The sequence below is a fragment of the Typopeltis vanoorti genome, chromosome 23 (assembly GCF_054136105.1).
Source record: "Typopeltis vanoorti isolate ZY-2024b chromosome 23, IOZ_Tvanoo_1.0, whole genome shotgun sequence".
Classification (NCBI taxonomy): Eukaryota; Metazoa; Arthropoda; class Arachnida; order Uropygi; family Thelyphonidae; genus Typopeltis; species Typopeltis vanoorti.
This window is the reverse complement of record NC_143571.1, coordinates 96,667,180-96,681,275: the sequence shown is the minus strand read 5'-3', so window position 1 is coordinate 96,681,275 and position 14,096 is coordinate 96,667,180. Positions and strand designations below refer to the sequence as shown.

Sequence of the window (14,096 nt, the reverse complement as noted above, 5' to 3'; positions counted from 1 at the left end):
ATAGCACTTCACCTCCCTTTTTTTGCTCTTTCCATCTTCAAAAAATACATCATAGCCTTCCATTGTTGTGTCCTGAATAAACTAAGAAATGCTTTAACACGAATTATTCAGGACACAACTTTATTTAAACATAGGCAGAGAATGTGGCATGTTGGCAATAGATTAGAAAGAGAACTTTATGTATATAAATCAAAATTAAGAGCAAGAAATTATATAAAAATGAAAGAAAATTTGTAAGACCTAACCTGTATTGCATGTGGGTCAGATATAGAAATTAATTAAAGCTGTTAAACTCATTTAAGAACCCCATTTCATATATTATAAAGTAACAAAGCCTGTAAGCCAGAGTCTAAGGGTCACCTTTAACCGTCCTGTGTTACGCATACCAAAAGGGGGTGAAGGTAGTTATAGGAAAGAGAAACTAAAGCGCTTTCCAAGAAGAACACAACAAGCGCACGTGCGATGTAATAGAGGGAGCTGGACGCCATGACGTAAACACACGTGACTGGGTTGGCGGGCATCGCGATAGCCGAGAAACACCGAGAAGAGAAAGAAAATAAAAAGGCCAAGCAGACCGCAATCGGGGCTTTTTTTGAGTTCCTATTTCCTGACCTTTCTCAGACGTAGGTCCAGTCCGCTCCGATGGAGAAGTTCCTGACTGGCCGTGGAAGGCATTGGTTCATCTGTCGCAGCGCTTGAAAAGGGCCAAGCTATTTCCTAAGACTAGGATAGCTGTGCGATGTCGTGTGATGGAAGAACCAAGCAGATGCCGTCCGTTCTGGCCGTGCTTCCGAGCCATATAACCTTTCCCACCGAGGTTCTAACCATATAGTTTATCGAAGGTGATCAGACAAAAAGCAGAGTGAAAAAGCCTTGATGCCCAGACAAGGCAAGAAGAAAGACATAGTATCAATACAGAGACGGTAAAGTAGACTTTTGTATTGTGATTTCCAGTTAAGAAAGAGTGTGTTTCCCTAAGAACTTTTGTGAAGTGGACTAATTTTATGGAACTTTAAGAGCTGTCTACAACTTGGCACAGGCCCATTTGTTTGAGAATTGTCTGCCTAACAAGGCCATGTTTATTCTGCAGGAATTAATAGTAAATGTGTAGAATGAAATAACTAATGACCACTTGAATGTAGAAAGTGCGATAAGTGTTAATGAGATAATGTTTAGTTACTTATAATGGTGGTCTAAGCAAGTTTATTTATATGTTTTGTATCCTAGTATTGAACCAAGGATCTTACTTGAGAATAATTCAGATCAATTAGTAGTAATGCTTACTTGTATGATTTCTCTCTTTTATTAAACATGTTTCTTAGTACCTGCCTGACCTGTTGTTAACATATGAATTCAAACAGCCACTCATAAAATTATTGACGAACTTAGCGGGAAGAACCCACGTGTATGATTAACAAAGAGGGCCACGACTGCACATAAGAAATTAGCGAACTGAAATAAAATTTTATTATAGTTTAATTATTGTGTATCATTCTGAGAGAGCCATCCTGGGTAAGAGTCCCATCTATCCTCTGTATTGGCTGGCGCAGTTATAATATAAATTTGTGAATGCTTATCAGGTGGACTGTCTTAGAGTGATGTGTAAATGGTCACATCCCACACAAGGACAAAGCCCTAAACACTAAGTAAACTACACGTGGTTAAACTATAGAAAGGCCAATAGGACTGCTTAATTAAAAGGGAGATTTAAATAAAGAACGGAATAAGTGTAGTATGTCTTAAAAGTGAAGGTTATATACGGGAATAAGAGATGAGTTTAACAATAAAGTAATAAGAATAAACAGCATATAAACACTACTAAATAAAAAGGGATCCATAACACCATCTCTATTCCTGTTAGGATGAGACATCCTCATCCAACCATGTCTCACTTATTCCAACAATTTTTGGGTGAACAAAATCAATTAACACAACCATTTTATTTCTCTTGTTTCTTATACTACTAGCATTCGTATATAAACATAATAGCTCCTACCTGGATCAATAACAAGTTTTACTGATACCACTTATTATATGACTTGTCCATACTTTCCTCAAACCATTTCTTTTTCTCCTTTCTTATTCAAGAACCCTCTTCAAATCCAACTGTTTTCCCAATATCCCAAGTCATCCCCCTTCCCTTTTTGTCTATACACACACACACACACACACACACACACACACACACACACACACACACACACACACACACATTGACATCCTCTGGGAGCATCAACCTTGCTCACACTGTGTTCCTCTGTCCACCCTGAGTCTATTTCCCCATTTGTCTTGCACACTTGTTCTCTCATTCTTTACACTCATGCTACCTACTTCATCATTCATAAGCACTACTTCAATCTCTCCTTCCTCACTCTCCCACTCTTTCACATTGCTCCTTAATTGCTCAGATTCATTCTCTGCACTTATTACTCTCCCAATCAGTAGCAGCTTCTCAAAATTACTTACACAAAAACCATTCAAATGAAATCCATCATTCTTATACAGCTTAATTCGTCCTTCAAACTCATTCCACATATAAACAAAGTGTGCTCCTTTCTCTTCATACATTTCTGCTAACATATCATTCATAATCATTGCTCTCTGCCTCATCTCATCAATGTCATACCTGAGCAAGACACTGACTACCTTACCTGACTTGATAACCAGTCTGACATTCTCCTTGTTTCCAATCAAGTCATTTGGCCCTTCTGTATGCCAGCCTTGTTGGCCAAGTGGTTAGCTTATCCACTCTCCAGCCAGTAAGCTACAGATTCAAATCCCACCAAGGGCATGGATGTTTGTGATTGTCCTACTAATCATTTACCATATGTACTGCTGTAACCTGTGTCATGGTGCTGTATGACCTTTGATGTCTTTGCACCATAAAAATGAAATCAAAATCCAGAAAATCGAAAGAAGACCCTGCTACTATTATCAACTCCTTTGCTACCTTATTCCTCATATCCAATGCCTCAATCACTCTATTCATTTTACCTCCTGGAAAAGAAACCTTGTGCATCTTCTCGTTTACCACACCTCTAAAAATCGAATCGCCATGCCACTTGCAGGTCTTTCATTATTCATTCTGACATAATTTTTCGTCTTCTTCACTCTTCCATACACATCTCTAATTCTCTTCATGTCATTCTGCATCTGCATTATCTCTTGCATCCTCTTTTTGCTATCATCCACTCTCTTTGTTTTATTACCAGTCACACACACACACACTTGTTTGCCACCAATGCTGCTTGCCACCTTACTATTGTGCACTCTTTTTGAATGTCATTATCATCATGGCTTTATCATCAACTGAGCTTTTTTCCTTGCTATCCACACACACTCTCTGAACATTCACACAATCTTCAACTGCCATGTCAGTTATGACACCATGTTCCCCACTCATATTTAACCAAGCCTCATGGTCTGTCAGGATTGCACTTCTTACATACCCACTCTTGTTCTTTTCTTTTATTCATCCTCTCTACATAAATGTCTGCAGTATTTTCCCATGCATACTTACTACATTCATGGAACCATATCATTTTTGAGAAATCCATGCCGTTTACTTTGTCTTCTGCACAGACCTCTGCAATGATTTACCTTCCACCGCCTTTTTATATATTAGTGTGCTAATAAAAACAACGAATTTATGATATTGCCTAAGAAATTTTTTCATACATCCCCACATTCATATATCTGACAGTAACTTAATCTACAATTACAATTTAGACAATATCGGCACATATTTAAATATAAAATTTACTTATCTTGCTGCAGCCAGCCCACACAACAACTGATGTAAATTTTTACAATTTTAAAATTGTATTCCTGAAGATGTCTCTGTTACAGAGGAAATATTGAAATGATTAAACCTACTGTTTAATTATTTTTCTTTGTGCTTTAGTTCTTCCATTGAATTGTATTATGACTCATTTTTCTGTTGTAATCCATTTGGCCCATAATAGCAGTTTCATTTCCTTTATCTGCTTTTGTTATAGTATTTTGTTTGTTGCTATATAACATTAAGTGCTGATATTTCTTTGAGTGAAATGTTGTTCTTGGAAGGTTTGATTTCATCAAAATACTGGCTGTCCAAATGATTGGATGCAGCCAGTGTTGTTAGCCAGTAGCTAATAATGTTATTAGCCACTGGGTGAAAGATCATAAATTGCCTCAGTAGCACATAATAGCTGTAATTTTTTTTTTTTTTTTTTTTGTATCTCTCATCCAGCATATTTTCCTAAGGTGATGATACACCATTTTTGCTACTTGTATGTGGGAAATATATTACTTCTTCATTGATTCAACTTTGGTATCTTCCTTGGTCTGACTTCTACTAGTGAGACTACAGTAGTCAAAACCAGTTTCAGTATTCTTTCATTTAAGGTTACACGGTGAACAGCATTCATATTTAAGAATTTAGGGACACAAAACACACATGTTGAAATGATTATTTTACTAATTATTAATAAAATAACAATTGACGTTTTGACCCCTGTATCGAGGTCATCATCAGAAGGATACATGTGTATAGGAACCAAGCTTTGAGAGCATAGGTGTGCAAGAGGAGCAAGGAAATGGGGAGGCTCAGGGTGGACAAGGGTACACAGCATGAGAAAGGTGAATGCCCCAAGAGGAGGTGAGAGCATGTGTAGACAGGAAAGGAATGAAATGACCTGGGATCAGGGGCAAACAGTTGGAATTGAAGGGGATTCTAAAATGAAGAGGCAGAAAGGGAAATGGCCCCAGTTGAGCATGGAGAGATCACATCGAGTGAGTGGTATCAGTGGAACTAGTTGTAGATCCAGAAATGAGCTGTTGTGTTTGTATAAAAATGCAAGAAGTATAAGAAACAAGGCAGATGAAATGGTTGCACTAATTGCATCTGTTGACCCAAAGATTGTCAGAATAAGGGAGACATGGTTGTAAGAGGATGACATCCTGACAGGAATACAGATGGAAGGGTATGATGTGTTTCGTGAGGATAGAAGGGATAAAAAGGGAGGGGGAGTGCTATTGATGATAGAGAAAGAGTTAATGTCCATACAGGGTAGAGATGCAGGAGGGAAATAATGCCAGTGGTTTTGAGGCAGTATGGTGTGAGATAGAGGTGAATGGAATCAAATACTTGCTGGGATGTTGTTATAGACCAGGTAATGTGGATGGTGGTGATAATGAAATGTATAATCAAATTAGCCAAGCCTCAAGAAAAGGTGATCATTATCGGTGATTTTAATTATGACAATATAGACTGGAATGATGAGATAGCAACTGGAAGTAAAGAAAATTAGTTTCTTGAATTTTTGAGGGATAAATACCTCAGACAGTATGTAACAGAGGGCACACGAGGACTGATGGTCTTGAATTTGGTCATCTGTATTTTGTCAGCTAAATTGGCGGAGAGGGATCTTAAACCTCTCTCGATATGATAAATTATATCAAGTTTGTTTACTGACCTCGGATTAAACATAAATATAATTTAATCTGTAAACAAGTAACAGAAAAACTTTTTACAATGACACTAGATACCTTTGTGCATTGTGCCTTTTCATTAATGTTTTTAAGCTTTTCCCTCTCAAAAATAAAATACAAGCATGATCATGATAATTGGAAGTTTTTAAATAAGCGATAATGCATAGTGTATGTATTGTTCAGATATCAAAATTGAACTTGACTTAATTTTAAAAAAAAAAAAATGTACTTCAAAAAATTTTGAGTGAATTCTGCTTATGGGTATTTTTAATAAAAGCCTTATTAAATATGCCTATCAAAGACTAGCATTGTGGTTACACAAGCATTTCCTTGTAATAAGATTTTGTGGTTAAAATTTAGAATGGTTGTATAATTTTCCAGTAATAATAATAATGTAGTTTTAAAAGAATTTTCTTCAAAATGGTTGTGGTGCTATTAGTCAGAATCTCCTTTATTAAATCAGTTTTGATTTCTAGATGGTGGTCATTTTGGAGACTTAGAAGATGATGCATTTGAAGAGGTTAGTATTCACACTTGGATCAAAAAGCCTGGAGTTATTGGATCATTTAAATGTGATGAGATTAAAGAAACTGGAGCTATGTTTCCAAGGTAATGTATTACTCTGTAAAACTTAGCAGCATGTTTAAAAAAAACAAAAACAAAAAACAGTGGACTTAAATAAAAATCGTTATCATGAGATACTATATTAATTATAGCATGCTGCTTCATGACAAGAATATACAAAGGGTTTGAAATTTGAAGTAATCATTTAGTTTTGAGCAGTATAAAATTGAATATCATATTAAAAAGAAAATTATATAAGAAAGTTTTAAAAAATCTGATTTGAGCAGTTTTTATAGGCAAACTGTAATCACAATTACACACATTATTCAGTAACAAAAATCATACGGTTTGAAAACAAGAACTATATTTTAATCGCTGACCAATCCTGAAAAAAATATTGATTCAGCATCAAAGGCATATGAAGAGGTTGTCTGCAAGGATTCAAAAATCACAACTCCATGTTCGACTTAGGAAGTTAGAGGCAGACAAGTAAAAGAAGAAAGTGTAGATTGCTGGAAAGTGAGTTATCATGTGTGCTCTCAGAAGAATACTCTGAAAAATGTAAGAAAGCAAACTGTGGTAAACTAGCACATGAAATGGGAAATAAATATCAGGAGGGTGGCAAAATATTCTGGAGGCTATTGATAAAACTTAAAAATGAGAGAAATGGTACTATAAGAGGAATAAAGTGTCAGGAAAACTGAAAATAGATATTCTAGATGTCTGGAGTAATTACTTTGAAAGATTGCTAAATAAAACAAGCAGTGACAGCACTGTCAGTAGTAAAAAAAATATCAAGAGGAATGTAATCAGGAGTATATATTAGTACTTTAATGTAGAAAAAGGCATCAAAAGTGTGAAATCTGGAAAGGCAGCTAGTGTAGATGGTATTCAACATGCTATAAAAGTTGTACAGTGTGACTACACTGCATGATTCAGAAGGCCAAGAGAGTTGAATTCTAGATAGTACCATCTATAGCTGACTTTTAGAAAGCATTTGACAGTGTAGATCAGAAAGTGGCATGGACTGTACTCAAATCTTATGGAGTGGACAAGAACATGATGTCTCTTACAGAACATCAGTTACAATGCAGAGGCTGTTGTGAGAAACTGTGGAGAAATAGGAAGATATTTCCAGACAACAAGAAACAAGGAGATCCAATATCTCCAAGCATCTTATCCTGCTTTTAGAAAAAATAATGGATGTCATAAAGGATAATATAAGGGGAATTTAAATTCAAGGTACTAAGATAAACAACTTGCGATTTGCAGATGACATCGTCATTATTGAAGAAGATGAAGAGGAACTAGAAAGAACAGTGCTAAAGTTAAGTGAAGAAGGAAATAGATATGGGCCAATAATGAACATCGATAAAACAAAAACAGTGATATTCAGTGTATCACAAAGTAAACATCAAAGAAAATCTAATGCACAAAATAAATCAAAGGAAACTAAAGATTTTTGGATTTAAAGATATCTGCAGAATGGATAACAGTAGAAAGATCAAAACCTTGATGTTTGGTACAATGAACAGTATAAATAAAAGAGGATGGCCAAGGTGAAAGTAGGTATATGGTGTGGAAAGAGTGTAGTATTTGAGTAATCTGGCAGTGGACAGAGAGAAGTTGCAAAGGATGGTGAAGGAGGCATTGGACCCATAGGCAATGATGATGATGACCTATCTATAGAAAGCGAAATAAAGCTGAATGAGAGAATTACAGAGGAATTTTCCTACTGAGTGTGCAAGCATACCTGGAGAAAAGGCTATGAAAAATTGTGAAAGTGAAGCTTGGTTGCTGGTCTAAATCAACAGATCAAAAGAGGTTATGTGGTCAGGATCTGTATTTAAGTTTTGTGGACTTTAAAAGGCACATGACAAGGTGCCAAGAAAAAGTCTGTTCAAGGCACTACAGTTATATGGTAGAAATGGGGCATTATATCAAGCCATATACATATAGTCTACATTTGAATTGTAAGTCCAGTTTGAATTGAGAGAGATACAGGAAGATGGTTTGATATTAAGGGCAAAACAAGGTTGCTCATTATCTCCACTCTTGTTCATCATCTATATGAGTCACATTATCGTGACCATAATATTTAAAATTAGTATTATTATTAAGTAATCATCTAGGGAAGATGTATATCACCCACACTCTACTTTCTCTTAATCTCATTCGTGCTACATGCACTCACTACTTCAACAGGCAAACTGTTCCATTCACTCGTACATCTGGGAGAAAAAAATATTGCTCTTTCATGGAAACTTCACTTCTACAAATGCCCTTGTCCTCTCCCCACCTTTCATATAATGAAAAAATTTTATCAACTGATATCTTATAATGCCCACCACTCAAAAGTTCATAGACCCGTTCGCACCCAGAGGGGGGGCAAGGGGCCCGGGCACCCCCCAAAGAAAAGGAAAAAACACTAGAAAATTTTCCAAAAATCTTTTCCTAATTAAAATTCATTTTTTTTATTTGTTGTGTCGTGTCTTCTATTTCTATACTACTTATGAATTAGCGATCACTGCAGATGCTCAGTCATAGGTCGTATGCGACGCATAGTGTGTATTTGCAAATTGTCTACTCAACTGGTCCCCCCCCCCCCAAAGGTTAAATCCCGAGTGCTCGGCCCCCTCCAAGATTAAATCCTGAGTGCGCCACTCTCATAGACCTTTATCATATCAACCCTATTCTGTCTACCAGTGTCTGCAGTCCATATGCTCTCAATCTGTCCTCGTAATTCACATTCCGTAATCCCAGTGTCATCTTTGTATCTCTTCTTTGCAGTCTTTCTACAGCTTCTCTATTCATTTGAAACCCAGAAGATCAAATCTGTGCAGAGTAGTCCTGGTGCATTCATATCAAGGCTTTGAAAAGAGGTAAAATGGCTTCCATATCTTTACATGTATTCCTCGTATCAACATTGTAATTATCCTCTGAGTTGTGTTTGTAATTTTCGTAATGTGACCTTTGAACTTCAAATTTCTATCCACCATAACTCCAAGAACTCGAGCTTCATCAGTTACTTCAAGCATAATGCCACCAATATAATATGCTGTTAGATATCACACTTTGCATTACTTGAGTGAAAAGAAACAGACACTGCATAAGCATTGATTAGGAGCTATTTAACAACATCAGTGGTTCAATGTATTCCAAAGGTGAAAAAGCTAAACAAGGTAGGAATAAAATGGATGAATGAAGAGACTAAGAAGAAGGCACTATAGAGGCAGCACAAGATGAATTTTGGTAGTGATCAGTAGCATGAAGAGCACACAAAGAGCAGGCCAGAAAGGTGATTCAGTTGGTGAAGACAGCAAAAGTGCAGTATCAGAAGAAATTAGCCAATTAAGCTAAGATAAACCCTGGTGAGTTCTTTTGATGTGTAGTAAGTAGAATTAAAATGACTGTCAGAGGATATAGTCAAAGTATTCAGTGATAAGTTTATCAGTGTGTTTCATCCTTGTGAAGGCAACATCAGGAGAAGCTGGAATGTAGAGGATATGGCGAAGGAGGTGATGAATGAGCAGGAAGTATAAGGAATTAAGTAAACATGAATCTTGCAACTCTCAAAGGATTGGAAGGTGGGCAGAATTGTTCCACTTAACAAGGAGGGGGGGGTGAGATTGAGGCTATAAATCATAGGGCAATCTGCTGGGGGGGTTGTTAAGATGTTGAGGACTAGGATTTAGAAGAGGTTGCTAATAGCAGTATTCTTTATTATGATTCCCCCTAACAGCATGGGTTTGTTAGGGGGAAGTTGTGTTCCAGCAATCTGCTTATACGTATTACAAGGTGATAGATTCACTCAATAAAGGAGATGCATATATGGTAGTGTACTTGAATTTTTCAAAGGGCTTTGATAGACTGCCAAATGACAAGCTAGTAGCTAAATTGAAACAGATGGGATTAAATAACAGTAGTGAGTTGTATAGCTGATTGGCTGTCAGACAGGTATCTGCAGGTTGCATATAGAAGAGTGGTATTCCAAAAGTGGAGAGTCACTAGTGAAGTGCCACAGTGATCTGTTTTGGGACCATTATTGTTTAACTTATATGTTAATGACATTGGGATCAGAGACTGGTGTTGGGCAGCTGTTTGCTGACAATGCAAAGTCAGGAAGTGCTCTGAGAAATAGAGCAGATGTTGTCGCCTTGAAAGAGGATCTGAATAGACTATGTGAGTGGGTAAATGAGTTGAGGTGTTGTTACCAGATTAATGAGGAAATATTCCATAGAGTAGAGAGAGAGGCGAGGGTAGAACTAGAGGCCATCCCTGTAAGTTGTGAGAAGCAGGTTCTTTAAATGTAGTTTAAGGTTGCAAAGTGCAAGTCTTGAAATTTGGTAGGCAAGGTTGGGATGTAGAGCATACAATTAATTGAGAAATTTTGAAGGAGGTGGAGGAGATGAGAGATCTTTGGATGATGGTGGTGGACAGAGACTTGAAGTTTAGGGATCTCATTGCTAAAACCGCAAGAACATCCCAGTGGATTATTGCAATAACGAGGAGGACATTGACATGCAGAAACAAAGAGGTTATGGTTCCCTTTCATAATGCTTTAATGCTTTTAGTGGAATGACAATGTACTGGAGAGGGGGTCCAGAGTTGGTTTACCAAGTTAGTGTCAGATATGAGGAGAAATTGAAGAAATGCATCTTACAGAGCCTTATGAATAGAAGAAGAGGGAGATATGATTGAGACATGTAAGTTGATGAGGTGTTGTTACCAGATTAATGAGGAGATATTTCATAGAGTAGAGGGATGCAAGGGTAGAACTAGAAGCCATCCCTGGAAGTTGGGAGCAGGAGAGTGAAAAGCAGGTTCTTTTTATGGAGAGTGAATGGAATGCATTGCCTGAAAGTGTGATAAGTGTGAAAACTGTGAATGGGTTTAAGGCACAGTTCAATAATCTTTTTTTTGCATGAATAAGTATAGACCTCCATGGAGGTCAGCCACCCATTTATCCAAACTAATAGTTTATATTCTAATCCCATATTCTCTGCTTTATGCAACAGTCTTTCATTTAGTATCATAGAGTATCCATTCCCTTTATCCATTTTAGCTGTAATATTATATTATAAAATATGAGCAAGTTACTCTGACATAAGTAAACCCATGCTATTCCTTTGCAAAGTATATCTTGTTATCCACCCATTTCTATATGTGAGTTCTTACCAACTGCTCTAAAATCACAATTACTCCAGAAATACTGATACATCAATAGTTACACATATCAGTCTTTCCACAACTCTTGTGCAGTGGGATTATCGTGCATTCTTTCCATTCTTGTGGGATCTTTCTTGAGCTAAGACTAGAACAAACATGTCAATGGCCTAGCCAGTTCTATTGAATCCCTATGCTGATATCTCATCTGTTCCAACTGCCAAATTGTTATCCAGGTTATGCAGCAGCTGTAGTACCTCCTTTTCATACACTTCTATCTCTTCATCCAATGTAGTCATAGCACTATATAAGGCTCACTTCACTATCAATATCACTATCAATCTTTTCATATTGTAATGTTACTGGCCTTGCTTTATATGTATTCAGTGACTCGTCTCACTGTTATATTCTCATGTTTTTCCTTCCAAATCATCATCTTTTGGATCTCTTATTAAATCAGATTGCACATCTCCATTTAACTCCCATTTAGTTTGATCCTGAAGCTCTAAGAATACATTCAGATACTGCAACTGATACTGTGGAACTAAAGATAGTATTCTCCTGAGTTTTTCATAATTTCTAGATTTATAGTTCAGCATATAACCTGTCCTGATTGGAACATCCATATTGTGGGCTACTTCCCAGGTCAGTATGATATGATCTGTCACCAGGTGGTGACATCATGCAAAACAGCTACATTCTTAACTGAGACACCTTCTGACACTCTGATAACTCATACTGCTCGAAAATGTTATCATGCAACAGTTCAATAAATTCTCCTTCATTCTTATCGTGATTTTTTTCTACTGCCCAATCAATATTCAGATAATTTAGTCACTCAAGGACTTCTCAAAACAGTAATAGAAGGTCAAATTCCTGGAAAAACAGGCAAGGATAGATGGTGTATCTGAAGTGACTGATCTTCAGAGAGTTGAAGCCCTCAGAAGAGAGCTTCTGAGGGCATACAACAGGACTACCTAGCAAAGACTGTTGTGACATATCACCAAGGAACAGAGTGACCATATAGCATTTGATAATGTACACTGAATACATGGATGAATGGATCATAAATACTTGTTTAGTACTCATCAGGGTAATTTGGCAGTGCTTTCTTCATCCCAACAGCTGAAACTCCAGGTCTGTAGCAACATCCTGTTAGCTACCACTTAACACCATTTGACCTCAAACACAGAGCTACGCAGGGTATTATTGCCATTATTGCTTTCACGTGTTTCTATCTTAATTGGATTCAAGTCATTTGATATCATTAGTAGTACTTCCCCTCCTTTTCTGTCATTCTTAAAAATACACTATCCTTTACACTCAACAGTTACGATTTTAGGCCACAACATATTCACCAAAGCAACAAACTTAACCAATCTGTTTCTAATGCTCCTGGCATTTGTGTATAGCCATAAGTTACCTCCTCGCTTTTTCTTATACTTAAATGTACACTCTGCTTGTCCCATGACTTTCTCTTTTCCCTCCACACACACTAACTCAAAATACCTAAACCCAAAGTCTAGTCCACTCATTCAGCAGATTTGTAACCATGCTCGTTGACATTCATGTTACTATTACATCTAGAAATGCTAGTTGCACTTAAACACACATCCTCAGCTTTTCTTCCAAGATAATCTAGTTCCCCTGACTCTCTACATTAGTTCTCCTTTCCAGTAAATAATTCCTCTTGGCACCTAATACCAAATCCATTGAAGTTCAGGCCATCCCTCCCATCTTTTCTATCATAGAAGTCACTCCGCACATCCAAAAACTCACAGCCATTTTTTTCTACATAGCCTGCACATTGAATCATTTGCCAATTTCCTGAGATGTGTGAAGTATTGTATGAGGGAGAACATGAAAGAGTTAGTTATTGGAAGAAGTGAAAAAGAAGAGCTAGAAGGTGAAGTTTGTGAGTCTACTGCCACGCTATGATAGAGGCAAACCAAGAAGGAGGGTGATGATAACTAATGAATCAATATGCAGGTTGTGCAATAGGAATGATGTTGAGTTTGTGGACCTATGGTCTGAGTTTCATAGACATAAAGATTTGTATAATGCTGATGGACTGCACTTAAATGGAGTTAAGTGTCTAGAGAGAGAGAGTTTTCTTCACTGAGAGTGTGGAAGTGCAAAGGCAAGAAAGCTAAAGAAATCAGAGCAGAGGCAAGCTAATGTGTATGCGTAATTGCACCCATCATGCAAAAAAAAAAAAAAAAAAAGCAAATTCTAGACTCAAGCAACAATATCAAATGAGGTTGTCAATTCAGGCTGTAAAGATGGTTGCGGCCTAATGGGATTCTTTTGTTTCTATATATTGTTATTATTATTGCACTGACATCTCCTTTACAAGGCTTTGTAAAGAGATAACTCCCTTATCTCTGCTTATTAGTGTGCTCTTCAATAACCAAGTCTGTGAGCTAGCCTTGCAACTTCATGGCCATTGCCAGTGCCACTTTTACAGTTTATCCTTTAAACTTCAGGACTCCCTGTTCACTCACCCTCAGATCCCTAACCTCATCAGTTCAATGTAGTCCTTATCAAGGGGCAATGATTTTTGACTTTGCCATATATTGAACTGGTAGCTGTCATTCTTTGCCTACATGGTCACTCTATTTAAATCATGTTACAGGATCTCTCCATCACTTTTATTAACTGTTGCTCTTCCTATTTAAGCAATACCAGCAAACAAAAGTATATTTTATCTCAGATTGTTTACACTATCATAAATATTTTGATTAAATAGCAGAAGCCCAAGTACAGAGCCCTGTGGAACACCACTGGTTACCTTTCTATTTGATTTTGCTCTACCATACTTTCTGATGTCTGTCCGTCCCCATTTACTCCAGCTAATATAATAGTGTTCCATGTGTATCCTGTCAAATTTCTTT

The 14,096-nt window shown here is 37.1% G+C and overlaps 1 protein-coding gene across 2 annotated transcripts in view; it reads left to right on the top strand.

Annotated features, from left to right (window-relative positions):
- Nucleotides 1-14,096, top strand: part of TBC1D23 (TBC1 domain family member 23) — a 417,318-nt gene that overhangs the window by 382,328 nt on the left and 20,894 nt on the right. For both annotated transcript variants that reach the window (XM_090412602.1, XM_090412603.1), the window contains exon 15: nt 5,949-6,081. In XM_090412602.1, the coding sequence (XP_090268728.1) occupies nt 5,949-6,081 (133 nt within the window). The remainder of the gene's footprint in view (nt 1-5,948; nt 6,082-14,096) is intronic.